Source organism: Nicotiana sylvestris, chromosome 3 (genome assembly GCF_000393655.2).
Source record: "Nicotiana sylvestris chromosome 3, ASM39365v2, whole genome shotgun sequence".
NCBI lineage: Eukaryota > Viridiplantae > Streptophyta > Magnoliopsida > Solanales > Solanaceae > Nicotiana > Nicotiana sylvestris.
In genome coordinates, this window is record NC_091059.1 from 154,400,829 (window position 1) to 154,428,558 (window position 27,730).

Sequence of the window (27,730 nt, forward strand, 5' to 3'; positions counted from 1 at the left end):
TCTGAAGAATAGGTTGTACACACAGGAATGAAGTACGCGGACTTGGTCAGCCGATCCACAATCACCCAAATAGCATCGAACTTCTTCAAAGTCCGTGGAAGTCCAACAACAAAGTCCATAGTGATCCTTTCCCACTTCCACTCAAGAATAACCATATACTGAAGCAAGCCACCCGGTCTCTGATGCTCATATTTCACCTGCGGACAATTGAGATACCGAGCTACAAATCCCACAATATCATTCTTCATCCTCCTCCACCAATAGTGCCGCCTCAAATCCTGATACATCTTCGCGGCACCCGGATGAATGGAATACCGCGAGCTATGGGCCTCCTCCAGAATCAACTCCCGAAGCCCATGCACATTAGGCACACAAATCCAGCCCTGCATCCTCAACACCCCATCATCTCCAATGGTCACATCTCTAGCATCATCATGTTGAACTCTGTCCTTAAGGACAAGCAAATGTGGATCATCATACTGGCGCTCTCTGATGCGATCATATAAGGAAGACCGAGAAACCACACATGCCAACACCCGACTGGGCTCCGAAATATCCAACCTCACGAACCGATTGGCCAAGGCCTGAACATCAACTGCAAGAGGTATCTCCCCAACTGGGATCTATGCCAAACTCCCCATACTCACTGCCTTTCAGCTCAAAGCATCGGCCACCACGTTGGCCGTTCCCGGATGGTACAATATAGTGATATCATAATCCTTAAGCAACTCCAACCATCTTTGATGCCTCAAATTAAGATTCTTTTACTTGAACAAATGCTGAAGACTGCGATGATCGGTGAATACCTCACAAGATACGCCATACAAATAATGCCTCCAAATCTTCAATGCATGAATTATGGTAGCCAACTCCAAATCATGAACGGCGTAGTTCTTCTCATGGGGCTTCAACTGACGAGAAGCATAAGCAATAACCCTACCCTCCTGCATCAATACACAACCAATCCCAACTCTTGAAGCATCACAATACACAATATATGAACCTGAAGCTGATGGCAAAACCAATACTGGAGTTGGGGTTAAAGTTGTCTTAAGCTTCTGAAAGCACTCTTCACACTCATCTGACCATTCAAATGAAATACATTTCTAAGCCAACTTGGTCAAGGGCGATGCGATAGATGAGAATCCCTGAACAAACCGGCGATAATAGCCTGCCAAACCAAGAAAGCAACGAATCTCAGTAGCTGAGGACAGTCTGGGCCAACTCTGAACCGCCTCTATCTTCTTTGGATCAACCTGAATACTCTCGTTGGACACCACGTGCCCCAAGAAAGCCACGGAACTGAGCCAAAACTCACACTTGGAGAATTTTGCATAAAGTTTCTCCTCCCTCAATCTCTGCAACACAACTCTCAAATGCTCTGCGTGCTCCTTCTGACTACGCGAGTATACCAGAATATCATCAATGAATACTATAACGAACGAATCAAGATAAGGCCGAAACATGCTGTTCATCAAATGCATGAACACTGCTGGGGCATTGGTTAGCCCGAAAGACATCACAAGGAAATCGTAATGACCATATCTGGTCCTGAAAGCAGTCTTAAGAATATCTGAATCCCTTATCTTCAACTGGTGATAACCCGAAAGAAGATCAATCTTGGAGAACACCCTCACTCCCTGAAGCTGGTCAAATAAATCATCAATGCAAGTCAAAGGATACTTGTTCTTAATTGGTATCTTGTCAATTGCCTATAACCAATTCATATTCTCATGGTGCCATCCTTCTTCCTCACAAACAGGATTGGCGCACCCTAAGGTGACACACTAGGCCAAATGAACCCCTTATCTAGGAGTTCCTGAAGCTGTTCTTTCAATTCCTTCAACTCTACTGGTGCCATACGATACGACGGAATAGAAATGGGTTGAGTGCCCGGCACCAGCTTAATACCAAAATCAATATCCCTATCTGGTGGCATGTCTGGCAGGTCTAGAGGAAACACATCAGGAAAATCCCTCACAATTGGAACAAAATCAATACTGGGTGTCTCGGCTCTGATATCCCTCACAAATGCTAGATATGAAAGACAACCCTTCCCAACCTACGTTGGGCCTTCAAGAAAGATATCACTCTACTAGGAACATAATCAGTCACACCATGCCACTTGATCCACGGTACACCCGGCATAGCCAAAATGACTGTCTTAGTATGACAGTCTAGAATAGCACGACATGGAGATAGACAATCCATGCCCAAAATGACATCAAAATCCACCATGCTCAATAGCAATAGATCTATTCGGGTCTCCAGACCCCCAATAGTCACCACACATGACCGGTACACACGGTCTACAACAACAGTATCGCCCACCGGGGTAGATACATGAATAGGTAAAGCAAGAAACTTATGGGGCATACCCAAATAATGAGCAAAGTATGATGACACATAGGAAAAGGTGGAACCGGGATCAAATAATATAGAGACATCTCTGTGGTAGACTGAGACAATACCTGTAATGACAGCATCTGAATCGATAACATCGGGTCTAGCTGGAAGTGCATAGAAACGAGCCTGGACACCACCTAATCGACCTCCCCCTCTAGGGCGACCCCCAGCTGCCTGACCTCTACCCCTAACTGGTTGGGCAGGTGGTGAAGTAACTGGAGCAGAAGTCGAGGGCTGACCCCTCTGTTGGGACGAACTAGCAACACGATGAGGACACTGCCTCCATACATGCCCAAACTCTCCATACTCAAAGGAACTCCCAGGTGTTGTAGAAGGGGACTGAAGGGAACCCCTTGCACCGGAGTGACTAGCTGATGCACTCGGCATAGAAGAACCCTGAGCCGACGGGGCACGAGATGAACTCTGAGCTGGGAGGGCGATGAGTGAAGGCTGGCCCTGCTGAGAACCATGATAACCATGACCTGAAGATGCCCCACGATACTCTGGGCGAGCTGACTAAGCAAGCCTGAAAGAACGACCTCTACCATGCTAAAACTGGCCCCTCGAAGGAGCACCACCATAACTGCCCGATCCTTGAGGCATCTTGGACTTTATCTCCTCTCGATCCTGACGGTGAACCGTCTCAATCTCGCGAGCGATATCAACCACCTCCTCGAACGTAGCACCCAACACCCTCTCTCGGGTTATAAGAATACGGAGATGATAGTTAAGGCCATCAACAAATCTCCTGATCCTCTCACGATCTATTGGAACCATCCAAACGGCATGACGAGCCAACTCAGAAAACCTCAACTCATACTGTGACACAGTCATATCCCCTTGTCGTAACCACTTAAATTGTCTACGCAGCTCCTCTCTACGGGACTGCGGTACATACTTCTCCAAGAATAGAGTGGAGAACTGCTACCAAGTAAGGAGCACTGCACCAACCGGCCTACGCCTCTTATACGCCTCCCACCAAGTGAAGGCGGCCCCAGAAAACTAAAAAGTAGTAAATGCCACACCACTAGACTCAAGAATCCCTGCTGTACGGAGCATCCACTGACACTTATCCAAAAAACCTTGTGCATCCTCACCCTCAGCACCACTGAATGACAGAAGCTAGAGTCTACCAAATCTCTCAAGACGACGCTGCTCATCATCCGTCATAACTGGCGCAACAAACTCCTGAGCTGGTGCAACCGGCTGGACTGGAGGTGCCCCCGGTGTATGAAGTCCCTGCACTACTTGCTCAGGCGTGCGAGCAGCAGGGGTTTGATTACCTCCCCTGGCCTATGAAGTAGCTGCTGCTGTAGTGGCTGAAACTGCCTGAGCCAGGCCAGTACAAACTGATAAGATCTGTGCCAAGGCCTCCTGAAGACCCGGAATCACGATGGGCATAGCTGGTGCCTGAACTGGTGCTGCTGGAGCATCCATAGCTGGAGCATGATCCGGAGCTAGGGCAGCTGGTGGATCTGCAGGTGCTGCCCTCGCTGCTTTGCCTCTGCCACAGCCACGACTGCGCCCAGGGCCTCTGATGGTCTCAGCTGGTGGCACTGGTATTCATCCACCTTGTCTGGTAGCTCGTGTCCTCACCATCTGTGAGAGACTAGAATAACAGAAGTTTAGTTCTCTGATCAACAAGGTCGCACGACAAGAATTTCAAGGATATAAAGTTTTTCCTAAAGGTTCTGCAGCCTCTCGAGGATAAATACAAATGTCTCCGTACCGATCCGCGAGACTCTACTAAACCTGCTCATGACTCGCGAGACCTAAGTAACCTAGGCTCTGATACCAACTTGTCACGACCTTAACCCCGAACCCGGTCGTGATGGCGCCTCTCATGAAGACAAGGCCATCCAGACCAAAATAGAACACCTCTTTTAAACAGTTAAATACCATAAATAGTTCTAAAACATGATATAATAACCATAATTTGCAGAAATAACAATAACAGCAGTAGAAACCATCCCGACACCGCCCAAACCGGGGTGTCACAAGTCATGAGCAACTAATAAATCCGAATACCAGTCTACTAGATATGAAATCCGATACAGAGGTTCAAGAACATGAAAATAGTAAGATATGGGAGGCACGGGGGCTGCGGACGCCAACAGCTAACTCGTAGTCTCCGAAAACACTACCTGGACTGGGAGGATCAGCATTCAGGAGTGAACTCTGCGATGCCTGAATCTGCACGCACGGTGCAGGGAGTAATGTGAGTACTACGACCCAGTGAGTAATAAATATAAATAATGGCTTAAAGCAAGAAAACACGTAAAAGCACAAAGCAATTCTATATCAAGTAGTAAAATCACTTAAAGCAATAAATCGGTGAGGAAGTCAAATGAAATTCCTTTAAACCAACTAAAATAGGTAATTTAGCAGGTAAATAACAAGTAGAAATACGCCCCTTGGGCACAGTAACAATCGCTCAGAACAGTATCAGCCCCTCGGGCTCACTCTTAGTACAATATTAGCCCCTCGGGCTCACTCTCAGATCATGATGGGTACCCGCGCTCACTGTGGGTGCGCAGACTCCGGAGGGGCCCCTTACGGCCCAACTGATATATCAAGCCACCTCGTGGCATCATCTCTCGGCACTCAGCCTCACATCACTCAAGCCACCTCGTGGCGTATAAGAATGTCTCAGGCCCTCGACCTCATATCACTTAGCATATCCTCACATATGGCCCTCGGCCTCACTCAGTCCAAAAATCATCACAAGACCCTCGGGCATTAGTAAAACAATAGTTCTCAGCCCAAAACATCATTTAGAAATATCATTTAAGTTTCAAATATGAGTAATAACGGCTGAGTTTGTAAAACAGTAAATATCAACAAGACTAAGTTCAAGTAATAAATCAAAACAATGAGTAATTAGTGATAAAATCCCCGAAGGGTTCAAATAATTGGCATGAAGCCCAAATATGGCAATCAACCCAAATCATGACGATAACAAGTAAATTTCAGTCAAATACACGGTAAAATCATCAATCGGGACGGACCAAGTCATAATCCCCAATAGTAACGACCCCACGCTCATCATCAAGCGCGTGTCTCACCTCAACATAGCACTACGATGTACAATCTGGGGTTTCAAACCCTCAGGACATCATTTACAATCATTACTCACCTCAAACCGGCTACCACTCTAGCTCGCGACGCCTTTGCCCCTTGAATTGGCCTCAACGTGCATCGAATCTAACCAAAAGCAGAACGAATACGTCACAATATGTAAAGGGAACAAAGCCCAAACGAAAACAATCGAAAATATCAAAAATCCCGAAATTAGCAAAACCCGAGCCCCGGGCCCACTTCTCAAAACTCAGAAATTGTTATACCAACGGGTTCCTTATCCTTCCACGAGTTCATACATATCAAAAGTTCTCAAATCCGACCTCAAATGGTCCTTCAAATCCCAATTCAAAAGTTCAAAATCCCAAGCCCTAGTTCTTCCATTTTTAGCTTAAGTTCCATGAATTTCTAGGTTAACTTCACAGTAGAATCACGTTTTAGGTTCAATAATCTTACCTCCAATCAGTTCTACTTGAATCCTTCTTTAATCACCCTCAAAAAGCTCTCAAAATGCTCAACTATGGAGGAAAAATGACTCAAAATCGCGGATGAAATAACTTATAAACTTTCTGCCCAAGTCTGAATTTCCTTCTACGCGAACGCGGTCAACCTCTCGTGTTCGCGTAGCACAAATTTATGTTGACCAACTTTTACCTTACGCGAACGCGACATACTAGTCGCGAACGCGATGCCTCCTCCGCCTTGACCTTCGCGTACGCGAGAGACCTGATGCGAACGCGAAGAGCAAATTCCACTGGACCCCAAATCCTTATACGCGAATACGGACAGCCTCATGCGAACGCGAAGCACAAACTCCTAGCCTTCCGCAAATGCGAGGCACCTCTCGCGAACGCGAAGGCTTAATTCTGGTATGATTCTGGTATTCCAGTTATATGGAATAATTCTTTTTCCACAGGCGCATTAGCATTTATTATATTTCATGTCATACCAGTTATATGGAATAATTCTTTTTCCACAGGCGCATTAGCATTTAAATAATCGAAAAAGATAACAAAAGTTCCTAGTATGATTTCATATGATCATTAACCGAATTAAGTATGATAACTTAACCAAAAAAAGATAAATTTCTTTTTTTTATATTAATTCAAATTTAAAAAATTTATCTATAAATTCAAAATTATTCTTTAATTCAAATTCAGTTTTATAAATATATATATTTATATATACCATATACTATTTGCATTTATTAGCTTGCCACTTGGCTTAACCACAATGCAATTATATATGGTAACTTTCTTGCTTTAATATATATAGAGATATAGATGTATATTCAAAAGATTTATAATCCTTTATTTAAAGGTATCCCTAGAAGTACTTGTAGATCTGATATCTTTAGACTTCATGGACAATATCAAACATACATACGTTATTCGTTTAGCCACTTTCCTTGTAGAGTTTCTCTAATTTCTAATATTGGCCATGCTGTTAATGGAAATGATTTTTTGACAATTACATGTCATTGGATAGATGATAATATTGTATGCAAAAACGTATTATCGCTTTTAAATATGACGAAGATCAGAGTCATACTGATGTGTTTATAAGTACTACTATTTTGTGAAGTTGTTGAATTATATAATTTTAAGAAAAAAGTATTGTGTATGTTTTTTGATAATACTTCTAACAATAATGCTGCAATTTCAAGATTAAAACTGCATTTGCAATCACCATTTGATGAAATTTTTATGTTAGATGTACATGTCATGCTTATAATTTAATTGTTAAAAGTGACCTTGATTTATTTTCAACTGAGATTACTCATGTTAGAAGAACAGTTGATGTTATTCAAGTAAATAATAGACAATCTAGAATTAGGAAATTTAAGAATAAGTGTACCGAGCATAACCTTAAGCCCGGATTCATGCCAGACAAAATTGTTACCAGATGGAATTATACATATATATTTTTAAAATATTGCTAAAAATATAGTTTCACAATAACTGAAGTTGCTAATGTGCATTGTACTAATCCAAACCGTATGTTAACAACTACTACTTGGGAGGCCATTAATGATGTTGTTAAATCTTTACATGAATTTTGTACAGCTACTGTTTAGTTTTCTGGAGCATATTACCCTGCTGTTACTATGGCTTTAGTACATATAGCTGAAATTTCTTTGCTACTCTCTGAATTTAAGAAGAAAGAAAAATATAAGGATGTTGTTGAAAAAATACAAGCAAAATTTAAAAAATATTTCTTTCCAGTTCCTCCGATTTACTTAATTGGTGTTGTTTTAAATCCTTCTATTAAGATGTCTGATCGTCACCAATTAATCAATATTTATATACTTATATGGAGATGGGACCAACTGAAACCTCATATATATATGTTTGTATGAACAAGCTAAATAATTATTTACAATAATTATGAAATTATTATGCAAATATATTTGATGATGATGCTCTTAATATAGGTAATGTTAATCCCACTATGCATTGTACCACTTCTACTGCTATGGATGATGATGAAGACCTTGATAGTTTTAATATTTTCCCTACATTTTCTAACACTCAAACCAGTAGCAGGAACATTGATAAACTTCAATTCTATTTGCAAAAGCAAAAAGAGCCTCGCACAAAGGAATTTTCAACACTGGGATGGTGGCATGAGAATGAAAAGTAATTTCCTGTTCTTTCCGCTATGGCTCGGGACGTGCTGAATGTGCCAATTTCAACTGTTGCATCAGAGAGTGCATTTAGCCAAGCAAGACAACAACTTGGAGACCGTCACTCATTGGAAAGCAATGCTTTGACAGTTTTAGTATGTTTCAGAGATTGGATTAGATCGGAACGAATAAATCAGGGATGTGAAGATGTTGATAGCCCAGAAGACGAGAAACTTGAAGATATATTAACACATGATAACCCATCTGAATTTAACACTCCAAAAGAAGGCCAAACAGTTCATATTGATTATAAAGAACTTACTAAGGCAATGCAAAACCTTTGAATTTACTCTTTTTTCGTTAATTTACTTGTTATTAAATGTAAACCTTTCAATTCGTAAGTTTGAATTTGAAATAAATGCAGCACTTGCAATTTATAAGTGCAATTTTTTTTCATATTCATTGTATTCTTTATATTTTTACTTTATATTAATATAAATTACAATAGTTATACAAAATACAAAAAAAAAACACTAATCCGGCCCGGCCCCTTGGACTCCTAACCCTTACGATTCATTTTTTACCCGGATGGACATGGACCTGTTAAGCCCGATAAACCCTAACCCGTAACCGGCTCGAATTGGAAACCAGCTGTGACGACCGGCCGGTCGTCGCATGAATTACCACTATGTTTTCTCCATTTCTGCTTCTTTATGCTTCGTTATCTGTGTTTTATGTGGTCGACTTGATTGGTTTGCATTTGGTGTGATTTTGGTAAGAAATGAGACACTTAGTCTCTTTTAAGAAGGCTTAAGTTGGAAAAGTCAGCCGGATGTTAACTTATGAGTTAGAGGGCTCAGATGTGAGTTCCGATGGTTCGGTTAGCTTCGAGAGGTGATTTGTGACTTAGGAGTGTGATCGGAAGTGATTTTGGAGGCCCAGTGTAGAATTAGGCTTGAATTGGCGAAGTTAGTATTTTGGCGATTTCCGGTTGATAGGTGAGATTTTAATCTGGGGGTTGAAATAGAATTTCGAGAGTTGTTGTAGCTTTGTTATGTCATTTATGATGTGTGTGCAAAATTTTAGGTCATTCGGACGCGGTTTGGTTGGGTTTTTTGATCAAAAGTGTGTTTCAGAAGTTTTTAGAAAAGCTAGGCTTGAATTCGATGTGAATTGATGGATTTGGTGTTGTTTGAGGTGTTTTGATGATTGGAACAAGTTTGAATGAGGTTTTAGGATATGTTGGTACTTTTGGTTGAGGTCCCGGGGGCCTTGGGGTGGTTTCGGATGGCTAACGGGAAGTTTTGAGTCTTTGGAGATTGCACAAAATGCAGCAGCAGTTGCAGAGGATTTTTGGCCTTTGCGGTCGCGTGAGGTCCCTCGCGATCGCGTAGAAGAAAGTTGGGTGGCCCTGAGTTTGTGCTTCGCATTCGCGTCTGATGGCTCGCGTTCGCGGAGGGACCTTGAGGTTATGCTTCGCGTCCGCATGATGGGTGTCGCGTTCGCATAGTGGAGATGGGCGCGTGAAGGTCCAGGAGCTATTGCTCTTCGCGTTCGCGTAAGTGGTACCGCGTTCATGTAGGTTCAAAGGTCCAAAGCATGGCGTTCGCAGGTGTGGTGCCGCGTTCACGAAGGGTTATTTGTGGGTTAAGGAAAATCGTGCATCGCGAACATGTGGGTTTGACCGCGTTCGCGAAGGAGGGATTTCCAGAACTGAACAATGAAGTTTTTAAACATTTCCTCCGCGAGTTTTAGTCATTTTTCCACCATAGTTGAGTATTTTGAGAGCTCTTTGAGGGGAACTGAAGAGGTATTCAAGGAGAATTGATTGGAGGTAAGTTCTATGAACCAAAAACGTGATTATATTGTGAAATTAACCTAGAAATTCATGGAAATTTAGCTAAAAATGGAAGAACTAGGGCTTAGGATTTTGAGATTTTAAATTGGGATTTGAAGGGCCATTTGAGGTCGGATTTGAGAACTTTTGATATGTATGAACTCGTGGAGAGATAAGGAACCCGTTGATGTAAAAATTTCTGAGTTTCGAGAAGTAGACCCCGGGTTCGGGTTTTGCTAATTTTGGGATTTTTGATATTTTTCGATTGTTTTCGCTTGGGCTTTGTCCCCTTAGCATATTGTGATGTATTCGCTCTGGTTTTGATCATATTCGACGCGCGAGGAGGCCGATTTGAGAGGCAAAGTCATAGCGAGCTAGAGCTTTAGCTAGTTCGAGGTGAGTAATGAATGTAAATGATGTCCTGAGGGTTTGAAACCCCCGATTTGCACATCGTAGTGCTATATTGAGGTGATACGCGCTTAATGATGAGCGTGGGGTCGTGTACTAGTGAGGATTATGACTTGGTCCATTCCGAGTGATGCTTTTACCGCACATTTTGATTGAAGCTTATTTGCTATCATTATTGTTTGGACTGATTGCCATAATTGGGTTCGTGCCAACTATTTGAACCCTCCGGGGAGTTTTATCACTATTTCCTCTCTGTTTTGAATTACTACTTGAACTCAATCGTACCGTTTTCCATTGTTTTACAACTCAGCTACTTTTTACTCGATTTTAAAATTAAAATAATATATTAAATGATGTTTTGGGCTGAGAACTACTGTTTTACTAATGCCCGAGAGGCTTATATGATTTCTGGACTGAGTATGGCCAATGGCCAGATGTGAGGATACTATGAGATCGGGCTATGCGCCGCAACAGTGTTATACTGATATTGATATGAGGTTGAGGGCCTAGATTTGATGCTACGATATGGCTTGATATTGCGCTTGGGCCGTAAGGGGCCCCTCCCGGAGTCTGCACACCCCTAGTGAGTGTCGTCGACGATAAATGTATGGATCGGGCTGCACGCCACAACGAGTACTATAGGGTACCATTCTATGTGTTGATTTTCTTTATATGTCTGTCACTTAACTGCTTATTTGTTGTAGCATTTCCATATTTCGTTTCCATTGGTTTATTACTTTCATATTACTTGTTTAAAATGCCGCATTATAGATTACTCTATGTTTCTCCGTGATTTCTTATTCTCAGTCATTATTTATGCTCATTACTCATTATGTCGGAGTACTCACATTACTCCCTACACCTTGCGTGCAGATCCAGGTGCATCTGAGACTGAGTGAGGATTTTCAGTTGAGCAGCGCATATCCAGGAGCATCGAGGTAGCTGCATGGCGTCCGCAGCCCTGATCTCTCCTTTCTATCTTTTTGTTTTATCCGCATTCCCTAGATAGATGTGTATTAGGGTGATAAATTGGTATTAGAGGCTCAAACTTGTGACACCGGATCTATATGGGCTATGTAGTAGTAGTATTATCATTTGAAATTCCGCATATTTAACTCTGATTTCAGACTTTTAATATGGTATTTTGATAATTTAACTGTGTTAGCTAATAATGAACTATATAAGAAATGAGTTGAGGTTGTTAATTGGTCAGACTTGCCTAGCAGTGTGTTGGGCTCCATCATGACCGGGGTTGGGGTCGTGACACCAGCCGGTTTCATTTTTCCCAACCCGACCCACCCGTTTAACACCCTTAGTTCCATCTAGCTTAGGAAATGAATTTAAACTAAGGGTGTTAAACGGGTGGGGCGGGCCGGTCCGGGTTGGGAAAAAATGCAACTGACCGGGTTTCAATCCGGGCTGGTTACGGGTTAGGGCTTACCGGGCTTAATGGGTCCGGGTCCATCCCGATAAAAAATAAACCATAAGGGTTACGGGGCCAAGGGGCTGGGACGAGCCGGGTTAGTGTAATTTTTTTTGTATATCTATTGTAATTTATATTAATATAAAGTAAAAATATAAAGAATACAATGAAGATGAAAAAAAAATTGCACTTATAATTTGCAAGTGCTTTTTTTTTATTTCAAACTTACAAATTGAAGTTTGCATTTAACAACAAGTAAATTAACAAAAAAAGAGTAAAACTAAACTTTCATTGCATAATAATACTTCAAATTAATCTAACAAACTAAAAAATTAAGCATAAATACGTCTAATAATTTTAAAATAACACAAATTGTCTCAAATCAACTTAAATACGAATTTCTGGAGAACGCTCAAGACAACTCTTCATATGCCTCCTTAAACAGTCTGTGCCCACCCAATTTAGATGAAGATTTAAAACTAGACCACATTTCTTGCACTTTACTTTGTGAACTTCTTCATTTTCTTCTACCACTTCAAAGTGTTCCTAAACATATGAGCGCACTCTAGAAGTACGTGACATGATTTAACTTGAATTAAGAATATGAGTTTGAGAAATGAGAGATGCGTGAATAAATGAAGAAGGAGGGGGGTGGGGGGGGGGTGTATTTATAGTTTTTCAAAGGGCTAAATTAGTAATTACAAAAAGTGTTATTTTATAAAAAAAATTGCCCAAAAAGGGCTATTTGTGCAATAATAACGTTGGGCAACTAACCATTGCCAACGTTCTTCAACCTTAAAAAAAATAAATTGGAATCTAGCCTTTAAACCGGTCCGAACCGGTCTGGGCCGGGCCGGTTAACCGGTTCTACAAGGATTTTGGTTGATCGGGTTTGACCGGTCCGGTTAACCGGATGAATGAAAGTGAACGGACTAACCCCCAAACCCCAGTAACCTAGCCCACCCGCCCCCTATGTACCGGTCCGGGCCGATACGAAAATGGGTTGACCCGGCCCATTTAACACCCTAAACTGCTAACATATATGACAGAATTCACTGAGAAAATTATATCACATTCCACTATTTGTACAAATTCATTCGATGAATCGGATGCATTGTACATCAAAATTACGTATTAGGTTTTTATAGCTTACAAATTTGTCTTAAAAAAGAAACTATATTCAAATATGAATAATTATTTTATTCATGATTTATTTATAATAGTGATAATAATATGCATTCTATAACAACATAAACTAATTATTTTTTTGAAACATTAAATGGCATAATTTTTTTATTTGCTAAGTTGTGCTATTTTTACCAAATTAAGAAATTCAGCCTCATTCACAACAAAATCTTTTACGTCGACTTTTAAAAGCTTTTCATCATCGTACAAGTAGTGTATAAAAAACGTTATAAAGTTCACAAATAGGTTAAAGTTTTTGAATTTCCCACCAAAAGCTCCGAAAAATATTTCTATTTTCGCATAACCGAAAATAAATACTCCTATGATTGTTATTTCGAGATCAAATGCGTTGTTTGGAAATATACGTAAAAACTTTTGCACATTCTTTTCAACAGTTTAAACTTCTTTTGGTCGCAAAATCTTTTGAATAAAACAAGAGTAACCTTTTTCAACTTTAAGAACAAATCAACTTATTTGAAAAACTACTTCTATATAGCATATGTTATATATGATTTTTTTTGGTTATTTAACACAAATCTTTTCTTGTTCCTCCATGGTTTTGTTTAAAGCAAGAGTTTCTTCATTTGAGCCGTAAAGCTAACAATATGTAAAGTTTGAAGAGCCACTTCAAGGCCTAGCTATGAACAACAAATGGACTTTGCTCAGCCAGCTAGTTACTGGACGACAGTACCAAATCAGAGCAAGGGCATAGAACTTCAATCTGTTGCGAGCGCTTCCCACAACAGCAATGTATATATATGCTGTAAGTACTAGATTGACACCTATCTACATTCTGATCCCAACCACATCACCATCTTTTAACTATGTATTTGGCACTACCAGCTGGCCATTTACTGAAACCAACTTCTCTTCTACGCCAGAACTCCTAGCAGCTCAGCCGCACTGCTAGTGGTGCTCATGCGCATTATATCTCATCAATGGGTCAGCAAAACACTATCTTTCTGACAACATCTGTTATCAGAAATGATAGCTTATGCCAAACAACAGGAAGCTAAAATAGCAAAATTATTAGAGGGAAAGCAAATGAAATTCCCACACATTCCACACTTTTGGTATCGTAATCACTGATCAGTCTCAGCCTGCAAGGAATAAAAACTTTTGGATAACTGCTGATGCCTTTTTGTTAGTCTCTTCCCATACATTGGATGGACATTGATCAGAAGAACAAGCTTAGCGTCCATTTACATGGTTTAGTGGCTAACTTCATTCATCATCGTTGACGACATTATTACGTCTCCAGAGTATTATAAAAGAGCATAACAATGATTCTATAAGTATACCAATGTAGGAAAAATCAACTCGCGAAAAAGAAGCAGAAAAATATGATAACAAGAACTTCAAAGCTGTCTGATAAGTTTGACACAAAATCACACTTCTAACTAATGCATACAACACATAATCTGATTGCAAGGCAGCCCACTAAGTTCTCGCTATGCACGGGGTCCGGGGAAGGGTTCGGACTACAATGGTCTATTGTACGCAGCCTTACCCTGCATTTCTGCAAGAAGCTGTTTTCACGGCTCAAACCCGTGACCTCCTTGTCACATGGCAGTAACTTTATTAGTTGCACCAAGGCTCCCCTTGCAAGAAGTAACTATATTCACTCACTCTACATCAAACCCTTTCTCTTGGAGCTCCGAAATAACTTCATTCTTCATCCTCATCCACAACTTGAAGGCTTCTTGATCAAATTTCTTATCCTGCAATGCTTTCTGAAAATTATAGGAATCTTTATCGGATTCAACGACGCCCTTAGGACCAATTGTGGTACCAATCATCCCACCTTTGGCAATAAACTCCTCCATTGCCTTCTCATCACCTGGATATGGAAATTTCCGGCGTTCATACAGGTGTGCTAGTTCTTTTTCTTCCTTTGGCTTGGGTTTCAGGGTCCACCAACCAAGTGGCGAAGTCTCATTCCATAACCACGCTACGCCGAACAAAGTGTAAGTACAAAGCAACGCCTTGCCAACTTGCTTCCAGAAGTGATAGTCTTCTTTTCCTAACCCAACTCTCTTCAGATATTTCTGGGCATCGAATGATTTTGCCACCAAAGCACCTACCAAAACAGTTGCATTTGCATATATGTATAAAATTACTCATTTTTTTGTCATTTGCAAAACGAAAATGCGGTTCAAACATTTCGTCGAACAACTGGCATGCCTCATACAATTAGAGTAAACTCAACATTTTGTTAAAACAAAAATTCCATTTCATTGGATGACATATCCTGTTTTACAGAAAAATATACAAGGTAAATACTTCTTGTAGTCTGATTTTGGAGCTTTTAGAAATGGGGTTGCGGCAAAATACTAGAAGTGATAGTCGAATCATAAGAGGGGGAAAAACTTGAAAAACAGACAAAATAAGCTCAAAATAATTGGTTCTTCACCTGTTCTGACATCATGAAATCGCTTGCGAACCATCGAGGAAGGCGGAGAGGAGAAGTAGGATCACAAACTTCTCTTTGCTTTTCGTTTGTCCTCTGGTTTCACTTAGGAAAAACCGAAAGAAGGAAAAAAGAGGTAAAAAAAAAGACTTGTAAGTCTCGTGGAAGAATTTAGGACACAAGTAGTTACGGGTTCAATTTAAAAATGGCAAAATACCTTAAATCACCCCTAAACTTGACTCAAATTATTAGTATCATCCCTAAACTATGCCTGGTCTTAATTAACCCCCTTAACTTGGTCTTTTGAGGGCCATTACCTCCCTAGACACTGATATGACAAAAAGTATGGGTGCACTCGCCTGCCACGTGAATTTTTCTGTCTATGTGACATTTTTTTGAAAAATAAAATATTTTTTTTACCTTTTTAAGAATATTACTTTTTTAGATAATTTTTTCCGAATAAAATTTATAATAAAATTTGGATATAACTACATTATTTAGGCTAAATATTTTTATTTGGCCCAAAATAATAAAGTTTTAGTTAATCTTATTTTAAATTTGACCTGAAAATAAAGATTTATACAATTGAAATAAATAGTCAAGGCATATAAAAAGTTATTAAAAATACATAGTTTGAAATTAATTATTTTGGCTATAATATTTATATAGCTCTAAATTACGGTGTTCTATTTTTTTAACTGATTTTACCTGAAAAGGTAAAAATACACAGTTGAATAAATAGTCATTGCATCAAAAGAAGAAATAAAAAGAGTGTACAATTGCAAGAAATTACAAGTGCAATTGTACACTCTTTATATTTCTTCTTTTGATGCAATAACTATTTATTTCAGCTATATATTTTTATAACTTTTTAGATGACTTGACTATTTATTTCAATTGTATAAATATTTATTTTCAGGTCAAATTCAAAAAAAAAAAGATTAACTAAAACTTTATTATTTTTGATCAAATAAAAGTATTTAGCCTAAATAATGTAGTTATATCCAAGTTTTATTATAAATTTTATTCGAAAAAATTTATCTAAAAAAGTAATATTCTTAAAAAGATAAAAAAAAATTATTTTTCAAAAAAATGCCACATAGACAGAAAAATCCACGTGGCAGGAGAGTGCACCCACACTTTTTTGCCACATCAGCGTCTAGGGGAGTAATGGCCCTCGAAAGGCCAAGTTGAGGGGGGTAATTAAGACCAGGCATAGTTCGAGGAGGATACTAATAATCTGAGCCAAGTTTAGGGGTGGTTTAAGGTATTTTGCCTTTAAAAATAAATAATTTTGAATATCTCCAACATCTCTCGTGATGTTTGAAACACCCCTGGTATATTTCAAACATCTTCCGGGATATTTCAAACATCCCCGGACGTATCAAACATCTCCCGGGATAGTTGAAACATCCATCGGGATAGTTGAAACATCTCCCGAAGATGTTTCAAACATCACGGGAGATGTGGAGGAAAGGGATGTTTTTGAAAATAAGAAACCTTTGGGGGTTTTAAAGTGTCCCTTCTACCCCATTCTTTACAGTTTTGTCTTAAAAAATTATATAAGTTTTGAAGTGTCTTAAAAATTTAAATCTCCCAAGAAAGAAGCCTAAGCAATGATTTCACTTTGATCCAAATTGTGGAAAGGCCCTTTGTTATGAAAATGATAAAAACAGACTTCTTTGCATTTGCACCCTCGATGTATATGTTATTATTTGATTTACACTCGATCGTTCTATCTTTTTCCATTTGACCCTTAACCTATTCATTTATTTACAACATCAAAAAGAGTTCATTTTGTGAGGATAAAATAGGGATGATATATTACTACTGTTTTATTCTTTGCGAAAAAAATTACAGCATCTAATTAGTTGAATCACTTCATCCAACAGCACAACATTGATTACTGCCCTGTCAAAATTGCATTCACATTGTTTTTGAAAATGCTTAACAAAGTTTGAAGCTTTGTTTGTTCACAAAATTGTTTAAAAAGTGAGTAACTCTTTTTCTAGACTATTCCAAAAATATCAAATTATTTTAAACTTAAAAACTACTTTTGCAAAGCATATTTTATACAGTACATGAATTTGTTATTTGTTGTAATTTATCACAAATATTTTCTTTTTCCTACGTGTTTTTCTTTACGCAACAAAAACAAAGGAAGTTTTGTGAAATCAGATCGAATGAACTAAAAAGTGTTAAGTTTAACCCCTTTTTTTCATTTTTCTTTGAATGGTATAGCGCTCGCCCTGCTTCAAGAGTGTTTTCATTTGAGCCTTGAAGTTAACAATATGTACATTTTGAATAGCCACTTCAAGGCCTAACTATGAACAAAAACGGGACTTTGCACAGCAGCTAGTTACTGTGACTACTGTGACCAAATCAGAGCAAGGGCATAGAACTTCAATCTGTTGCGAGCGCTTCCCACAACTGCAACGAATATACATGCTGTACAGCCTGTACTAGATTTGAACGTAATGAAACATATCTACATTCTGATCTCAACCACATCACCATCTCTTAACTTTGTATTGGGCACTACCAGCTGGCCATTTACTGAAACCAACTTCCCCTCTACGCCTGCTCTCCTAGCAGCATCAGCTGCAGTGCTACCGGTGCTCAGGCGCATTATCTCACCATTGGGCCAGCATACAATCACCACCTCTCCTAGCAAACCAGAGCTAGCATCGTATGTTTTTGTAGCATACTCCACTCGCTGGAGACTTGCTTCAGAGCGCAGTTGCTTCTCCCATTGAAGCATTGTCCTCAGCAAATATACCTGTAGGTTTTCCAAAGTGCAAGCTGAATTCATTAGCTAAATGAACCTTTAAGGGTCATATGGGGGACGTGTTTAGCTTATCCACTGTACATTTATGTGAAAATACAATGAAGATTGAAGGAAATAGGAACGGATAGATCACCTGAGACTGAAAAGAGATACAAAGCCAGGATCCACATAATGCTTTCTTATCATGTCACTGTATCATGTTCTACAATCTATCTGTTCTTTGCTTTTAAAAAAAAAAATCATGTTCTACAATCTTGTCACCTCACAAAGCAGCTAAAGTTTCATTGGTCGAATTAGTCTACTACTTTAATGAATCGAACCGTCCTCTAACTTTTCCCTCTTTTTTATTTCCAAATACCCAACCACCATACCATGGTCGCTGACCATGAAGCAAAACACTATCTTGTGACAACATCTATTATCAAAGTGATAGCTTATGTCAAACCACAGGAAAGCAAGTGAAATTCCCATACATGCCATACTTTTGGTGTTGTGATCACTGATCACTGCAACAACAACAACAACAATAACCCAGTGAGTTCCCACGAATGGGGACTGGGGAGGGTAAGATGTACGCAGACTTACCCCTACCTTGGAAGGGCAGAGAGGCTGTTTCCGATAGACCCTCAGCTATGATCACTGATCACTGCCAGGAATAAATACTTGTGGATAACTACTGATTCCCTTTTGTTAGTCTCTTCCCATATATTGGATGGACATTGATCAGACAAAGACACCCAATGTCCATTTACATGGTTTAATGGCTAACTTCATTCATCATCACTGACGACATTACTGCTTCTCCCAAGTATTAGATAAGAGCATAACAATGGCAAGAAGTTCATCATACTGCTATTGTGAACTTCAGGTATGTACTAGCAGTCAGTACCTTATTGTTGATGCCAGAATCCATTAGTGTTGAATTAGCAGAGCTATAGCCAGGGTTATTCTGAAAACTTGGGTTAGATGTAACAGAAGCAACAGGTTTCCCCTCAAAGACGGCAGACATGATAGCCCAATAAAGATTTTCTTCCTCCTCTGTCAATTCAATGATTTGGATGAAAGTCGGCAACATGCGCTGGAACTGGTCTTGCTGCATCAACAAAATAATAGTTGTTACAAGATCCCAGCAGAATAAAGAGACATGGTAACTGTTCATTCGCAAATCGCAACTACTCCATACATCCCTTTTATGTAACACAACTTGACTACACACGGGACTAATAAGTTGACTTGTGAATTATGCTGATCCTAGAATAAGAACATATTTGGGAAGTATCAAAGGAAACATAACATCATGATTTACCTTTGCATTCTTAAAATTAAACTTTCAAGCCATGGTACTTCATACCTTGTGGTACATACCATCTTGACAAAGTGTATACTTTTCCAGGCAAGTGCACCAATCGCCATGTCCTGGTTCGAACCACCATTCATCAGAAACCTGAAAAACCATTTCGTAATCCCTAAAGTTAAAATTGACGATCTTAGGCACTAAGAGATGACTACTTGCCTGCAAATATGCTGATAATGTCAAAAGGATGTATGTTGTAAACAGAAATTTGAAGAGACAGGAACTTACATCACCATCTTTTTTTGTTTCTTTTGATAACGGTGATGTCGACATCAGCTTGCGTGCACCTCTTCCAATTCCACCGGGTACCTGCTACCTTCTACCAACACAGGTACCGGGTAACTCTGCCCACTAAGGTTTCAACGGATGGGAAGAAATCACCTAGTATTTTTTGCGCCCAATGGAACTTACATCACCATCTCATCATCATTATTGTTATTACTATTGTTGTTGTTGTTGATGATGATTCTGTATACCTAAAAGTTATAGTCTGAATTTGATTCTCAATCAAAGGGCTAACTAGGAACACTAAATATTGCTATATCAGCTGCAGATTGCCTGGACTCAATTACAGTAAATTTCTCTTTTCGGCAATATTGTCTCACCTCCTTGTCTCAATTCTGATTGATTAGCTTCTTCCTCCTACCTGCTTTCAGATTTTGATCTGCTGCTCTATCTGCATTTTCAGATAGATGTGTTTGGCCTTCCCCATTATATATTGATCTACGGGCACCATGCAACTATTTAATGCTATCATCACCGACGTAAGCGCAGCTAGCTATCAGGTAAGTTAAAGAGGCACTATTGGTGTCACAATTCTATTATTTATCTAGTATTCTATTTTTAAGGTCAACAAAACTATGAAAGAGGAAAAGTTTCCGGTAATAAACTTAAGCCACTTTCATGATTAGTGTGGGTGATAGCTAGCTTATGAGGTTATATCAAGAGAATATCAAGGTTGCTTTTCATCCAGCAATAAAGGTCAACTAACCATCTCTAAGTACGTCAAGGTCAATGAATTGGAGAGTGAGGAGAAGTTCTTGAGATTTTATTAAGAGATGTGACTTATATTTCCTTGGCACCAGAACATGAATACGCTTAACAGACATGCAGTGATCAGCCAACTATCCAGCACAGAACTTGCTAGGTATACGAACCATATTATTCTGAAATATAAGTTATAAAACTTCCACCGAGTACCTTCTTATATAAGCTTGCATAAGCTTCCCATCTTTTCGTTTGAGAAGAAGATCTTCTGTCAGCTACTGCCTCAGAAGCTGCTAGCCCAAAGCTTACAGCAACAAGCAATTCTCTTGCATCCTTGTCCACTCTGGTGAAAAAGAAAATTATGCACATAAAAGTTAAATGAAAAGCTTTCGAGATACATACTATGAATTCAGTGATGATCTACCTCACAATAACTGCAGCAAGCAGGTGACCTGCTTCCACTCTGAGGACAGGATGTCCCACTTTTAACGAGCTATACTTATGTGACCCATCATCTACAATAGAACCTTCATCTTCAATGTCTGTTGAGAAGTATGAGGGTGTAGTTGTTCCAGAACCAGTTACACTGGTCTCCAAGGGCAGCTTATCTTCAGTTTCTTTATAAAGCCAATGTGCAGCAAGTCCATGTTCAGCACACTCATGCATCCTCTGAATATTCAAGATCAGCATTTTAGAGCTACATAAAACTTAACGATAATCACCACTCTACTGACTAACAAAAGAAAATATTTTAAAAAAAGAAAAGGAGAGACCAAAAGTATAGAGATTAACTATCTATTATCAACTGAAAGGTTTGAGGAATAATACCTGGGTTCTTATTTGAATTTCCAGGGGTGAATTGTCGGGACCTTGTACTGCAGTGTGTAGGGACTGAGATCAGAAGGAGAAATTAAGGATGGATAGATGTCAGAACAGTGGTTATGCCGCAAAGATGGCAAATCTAACTTAATGAAAGCAGTAACCCGCTGAAGTAAAAAGGAAGGTCAAACCTGGTAGCCACTTGGTTTTGGATTAACAATGTAGTCATCAAACTCTCCATCAATAGGGGACCATAGCCTAAACATTTGAAAAGCAGAATTGGTCAAGTTTGAACCTCTATAGGCACATTATTGACATGCATATTCAATCTATCTTAAGAAAGTTTATATGATATCCGATAATTAAATTAAAACAAGCAGATGATCAATGCGTTCTTAATAAGTGTGCAGATTCTTTGAAGGGAACAAACCATTTTCCTACTTTTTGTGCCATTGCTGCTCGAAGGTCTAATCCAATTATATGTATAAAGGTGATATTAAACAAAACAAAAAAAAATCAATTTATACACCTGTGCACAATATTGAGAAGATTATAGCAACATTGAACTGCCTGGCTGTGTAATGCTCCGTTCTTGTCTCCGACAATAACTCTCAAGGCACGGGCATCATATACTTTGTTTATGCCAATTTCTTTCCTTTTCATCTGTGTCAAGTAAAATAAAAATATAAATAGATTGTCCTTAAAATCTATATGACAAAGAAGCAAGATATCCGAGTATGAAGCAGCAAAAGAAGAAAGATAATCAACAAAGACCTCAAAATCTTTATAATTTAAAGCATCATTAGCACCACAATAGATTTTCCACATTTCTGATATTTTTTAACAAGCAATAACTTTGCATTATTGTGCTTTATGAATTTATCTTTCTACCTTACTGTAAATACTGAACAAGCTTTTTAAGCGTCCAGATAATGTGACTTCCATCCCAGGCACATATCTGCAACATAAAACAGATACACAATGTTAAAGAGCATTATAATAGGTCATGTGACCTTTCTTTTATTCCAGATGTATTGCATTGATTGATGAGTAAAACATACGAGGTAGAAATGAACAATTCACGCTCCAAAGCCTCCTCGCAAACTACCAGAGATCCTAGTGCAAAAGCAGCATCCCTTACGACCTTTGGTTTTGTCTCCAAATTTGAATTTGCCACAAGCTTGTTGAAAAAGTCAATACGCTTCTTTCTATCTAGTAAAAGCTCAAAAGGAAGTACAGCTTGCAAAAGAACCTGAAGGTAAATGATAGTTAGACTCAAATTCATTAGCTGTTTAGGTAATACAAGAGCAGACATAAATACAGATGAATGAGCAACCTGCACCAACCCACCCGCAAAAACAGAGTGACGAAAACTGTTGGAGGAAAGAATAATACTGGCATTCCCTGCCCACATAGGGGGCAAAGGAAAAGGTTTTGGTAAAAATATCAAATTCTTGTTCAAGTCAGTTATGACTGACACACTAGGATGGATAAGATTAGGAATGATGATATTCGGGAGAAGGTGCACGTGGCTCCCATTGATGAGAAGATGCGGGAAGCGAGGCTCAGATGGTTTGAGCATGTACAGAGGAGAAGCCCAAATGCTCCAGTAAGGAGGTGTGAGTGACTGGTTGTGGAAGGCACAAGAAGAGGTAGAGGGCGGCCTAAGAAGTATTGGGGAGAGGTGATCAGACAGGATATGGCGAGACTTCAGGTTTCCGAGGACATGATATCTGATAGGAAGTTGTGGAGGTCGAGTATTACAGTTGTAGGCTAGGAGGTAGTTGAGTCTTGCATTACTTTGTGTCTTTGTGAGCCTAGTCCGGTAGGGTTTTGTCTAAGATAGCTAGGGGTAATGTCGTTTCTTACTATTTTCTATTTTCGACGCAGGTTCCACTTACTAGCCATCGTTTTTGTTTTGCATTTTATGTTCCTATTTTTTTTTTTTGAATTGGTAACTATTGTATATATTATAAATAACAGTACATAGGTTGCACTGAAAACCAAATTTACATTGAGAGAATTTGTAGATGTTCTAATTTGAGACCTAGCAAGATCCTAGTATGTCTATGATTGTCAATGTATCTTCTGTGTACATCTGTTTGCACCAAAAACAAAAAAGAAGAATACAATTGAGTTTGATCTTCTGCACTGGATTGCTTCTGTCTTCAAAACATCTAGTGTTCCTTTCCCTCCAGACTGTCCACCAAATACAAGCCGGAACAGTCCTCCATCTATCTCTGCTAGTTGCTTCAGCTCCAGCTATGTTCCTATTTTTCCTATGATCTCCGTGATGAATCTAATATTCTCTCCTTTTGTCTTTTTATTATCTTGAGCCGAGGGTCTTTCGGAAACAGCCTCTCTACCCCTTCGGGGTAGGGGTAAGGTCTGCGTACATACTACCCTCCCCATACCCCACTTGTGGGATTTTACTGGGTTGTTGTTGTTGTTGTAGACTGTGCAGGAACAGGTAAACTGAATTTGCTATTGGAAAGTTACAAGTTCAGAAATACGATCAGTTTGAACTTCTAGTTTTGTAAAGCTGTAATGCTTTATTGCCCTCTGACAAGTTGTGACTAGTGAAGGATGATTTGGCACAAAAATGAGAGGAAATTACAAGGCAAAAGAAAAATCAACCAAACCAAAAGCATATGAGCTCGAATGACATGGTGATTCTCTGATAGAACATAGATCATTCATAGAGTGACCGCGAACAGAAAGAACAGCCCCAAATTATCAGTTATCTATCAATTTATCGTTGCAATGCATCAATAAAGGTTTCAAGAATAAAGATGAAACTAAATTCCAAACAGTCTTCACCTTCATGCATATGTATTCCTCATCAGTTTCTGCGGGTTCTTCATGCTCAGCAGCCATACTTTTCATTCTCTGGTGCAAAAGAGAGCTGGACTTGCCATATATTTTTCTTGCATTACCTGTCCTGTTTGGGTGGCTCCACATGGAGGCTAGGTCAGCTCTCATGCGAAGAAAAATTTGAGGCTGCATTATATACTCTCAAGTTACTACAAATTTTTGACTTCTCACATGACAGCATTTGCTGTATAAACGACTAAACCATGACACACCTGAAGCACTGCAAAACATAGATCTTCAAGTTCGGCTTTTAATGCCCAAAGACCCAATCTCGAAGCAAGTGAGCACCAAATAGCCAGAGTCTCCTGAGCAACAGCTTGAGCCTTGGCTGGAGGTAATGCATATCTAGAAGAGTTCCCATGAACAAGTAATCAACCACATCAAAAATAGTGTCACACGTCGGTGTTTAGGATTTGCAAAGACAAAATATTGAAGTTAGGAACTCAAATAAAAAAGTAAACATTTTCCTAATTATCGAAACCCAATTTTCATGCATAAATCAATCTAACTAAAACAAACTAAAACTATTTGTTCGAAGATTGTACATGGTTCTCATGTTGTGAAGACGGTCAGCTAGTTTGATAAGCACCACACGTGGATCATCAACCATGCCCAGTAGCATCACTCGTAAACTATTTGCCTGTAAACAGATATACAAATAAATAAACATATAAAGCATAGTGCATAGCTACTAACTTCAGGACTAAACAAAGCTTTATACTTTATCCACTACCATATTATGATGCTAAAAGGAACAGGTCAAAGCCCCTTTTCTCGCTGCTCTCAGAAGTCACACTTGTTTGATAACTTTAGAAATAATAAAGAGCTGAAAGTGATAGCGAATATAAAATATGAGAAGAGGAACATTACATTTACATACTGTCTTACAAAAAGGATGGATGTCATCACATCTATTCATACATTCAGTTTTACTCAGAAAACAATGAGAAGAGTATGCTGGGAAGATGGAAGTAGCTGGACTATTCTCAGAATATCAAAGAATACACAAGAATGAATTAAGGGATCCTCTTATTACTACCATTCTCCAAACAAGCCATCACCATTATTTCAGATTCTATGCAATGGTCACTATCTTAATGTGCATTCAAGTACCTCTTCTTGGCTAAGTGCAGCTTGATTCTCATTTAACCTGCGATGCCTCCTTAGCAGCTGCATGGCAAATTTACTTAAAAGTTAGAAGATACCAGAGTACCATGAAGAAGACGAAGGAGAAAACCAATTGTTCCACCCAAATCAACAATCCTGTTGGCCAGTTTGGGGCATCCGTAACTATGTCCACTTGTCTAAAAGATATACTTTTCTTTTGCACTGCAGTCTATTTCAAAGATCATATTACTTTAAAAATACATTTTTCCAGAGGAGTTATCTCTATCTTTCCTTTTTCGGATAGCTTCCATTCAAATACAGTGATCTTAAATTCTTGTTCTGTGCCCAGTCAAAGTACCCCAGATAATATGGTTCCGAGGGTCTGCAATTTTCTGAATTTAAATTGAGGCATATCATTGGCTCATCCATTTTTTTAATTTACCATGTCCTGATTTAAACTCATTCAACCATAGTTGTGACTTCAAATCCCTCATTAGTGATCATAGTGCATACTGTACCTGATTGATGTAACTTAACCTAGAAACACCAGCTACTAAATTTGCAACATCAGTGTCAAACTCTCTCTCTATAGTGTCCAGACTTTCACTAGTATCATCAATCACATCATGGAGAATTCCAGCAACAACTGTATCAATCGCCTACAAAAAATTTCGCAGTTACAGTAAGCAAATTCATTTATGAGATATGCTAATACAGCTCATGCATTACTTCCAATATAAATTAAATGAGAACAAGGAACCTAGCTATATATAAAGAGAGACACATAGACCTTCAAGTGATATGAGATGTTCAACAAACTACTGCCATTGGAAAGACAGAATTGTACCCTTTTCCCAGTTGATGGAACCAAGACAGCTACGATTTTTCCAGTGTGGATACAGTGTGTTAAATAAGGCTCTCCAGTTCTGCGTAGCTGTCCATGGTGAGCTTTCCGTGCAAATGCAATAGCCTTCTGCACCTGCCTTCACAGATTCAGAATCTTAAGTACTATTGACAAATGTTTATTTGGACATCAACAGGTGCAAGTTGAGATGGTAAACCTTATCATCATTGAATATAGGGTATCCGGTGACATCTACTCCATCCAACAAGAGTGATCCTGCAGAAGAATTACACTTACTTAATAGCCCTTATAATGTATACTCTTTACAGTAAAAAAGAAGCCAATCTGTTACTAAGTCAAAGCTAGTATACTATCAGATTCTATCCTGCAAAAACCAGAGAACTAAGAAGCTTTCTCATCTCCTATCTACATCTCAGGCACACATAATCTGATAATCCCTACACTTTCAGATATAGAATGGAACATAAGACTTCTTCAATGAATGCTTTAGAGGCAATAGTGCAAAATGCACATACTACGTGCAACAAAGGAAATGAGAAAGTGAAAGCTACTTCTTTCTAGTTTAGTTGAACATGTAAGAAATTGCATAAAATGTAAGTATTGCCCTAGCAATAGTTCTAAAGGCAGTTCCAATTTAAAGACCGTAATACATGCAAATGGTAGGGCCAAGCTCCCTTAAAAACTTTGAAAGGACAAGCTCCAGAGGCAAGAAAGGCGTCCACTACAAAAGGTAGAAACAAAAACTAACATACTCTTCCACTGTCCACCAGGATTCCTAAACTTAAAAGGTGTAATATATATTGCTATACTTTTTTTCTAGTTTAACGGAACACATCAATTCTTCTAAAATTCAACTGCAGTCAAAGTTGCTTCCCTGATAACCAAAACAGCCGCCATAGTCACAAACATTCATGTTAACTCTACTAACAGCATCACTTACTTCTAATGGAACATGTTAAAGAATGAATGTACACATAAAGAATGAATGCAGACAGATTACTTGTACTATACATAGATAGAATAAATATTGAGATTTGATACCAGATTTTTAGGATTTTCCTTTTACTTCTTTCCATAGTTAGGATCCTATGTACATGTATATATATGTATCACTTCATGGAATAAGACACCAACTTTGATTCTTCCATACCTTGTTTGTCACATGGTATCAGAGCTGGTGTTAAGTTTGAAATCCAGCCAAGAAATAAACGGTCTCACTGGAACTTGACCGGTTTTAGGAGAGTCCTTTGGTCTGGCGAAGTAACTCTCACCATCAATCCTTTTGATATACATGTTTCCAGAATCTGGTGGTCGGATTCATTGTTTGTGAAGCCCACGCACCGGCCGAGGAATTCTGACATAATCTGCCTCGACGGCGCGTGAGGGTGCGTGAGAGATCAGTTGGAGACTGGGTTCACTGTACCTAGGCCACGTCATTATTTTCAGTGTGTCTCTGGTGGTTTCTACTCAAACTGACCACAATTTGAGAAGGCTTTCTTGCTCCCAAAAGTGCTCCTCATTAACAGTCTCATCCGAAAGTCCCAAATTACTGATTTCCATCTA

The 27,730-nt window shown here is 39.1% G+C and overlaps 2 protein-coding genes across 2 annotated transcripts; both read right to left on the reverse strand.

Moving 5' to 3' along the window:
- Positions 1-14,283: 14,283 nt before the first annotated feature.
- On the reverse strand, positions 14,284-15,546 carry LOC104216035 (uncharacterized). Its single transcript, XM_009765995.2, has 2 exons — positions 15,377-15,546; positions 14,284-15,043 (listed from the first exon to the last, which is right to left on the reverse strand). Exons 1-2 carry the CDS (start codon positions 15,408-15,410, stop codon positions 14,589-14,591), a joined length of 489 nt encoding a protein of 162 aa, XP_009764297.1. The 5' UTR covers positions 15,411-15,546; the 3' UTR covers positions 14,284-14,588.
- A 2,025-nt stretch (positions 15,547-17,571) lies between these two features.
- Positions 17,572-27,727, reverse strand: LOC104216043 (uncharacterized). Its single transcript, XM_070170020.1, has 19 exons — positions 27,645-27,727; positions 26,518-26,531; positions 26,364-26,422; positions 26,150-26,281; positions 25,821-25,961; positions 25,309-25,365; positions 24,741-24,835; positions 24,408-24,540; positions 24,142-24,321; positions 22,383-22,573; positions 22,213-22,279; positions 21,851-21,984; positions 21,513-21,579; positions 21,331-21,393; positions 20,927-21,171; positions 20,716-20,845; positions 19,513-19,605; positions 19,051-19,254; positions 17,572-18,152 (listed from the first exon to the last, which is right to left on the reverse strand). Exons 1-19 carry the CDS (start codon positions 27,725-27,727, stop codon positions 17,862-17,864), a joined length of 2,379 nt encoding a protein of 792 aa, XP_070026121.1. The 3' UTR covers positions 17,572-17,861.
- Between the last annotated feature and the right edge of the window lie 3 nt (positions 27,728-27,730).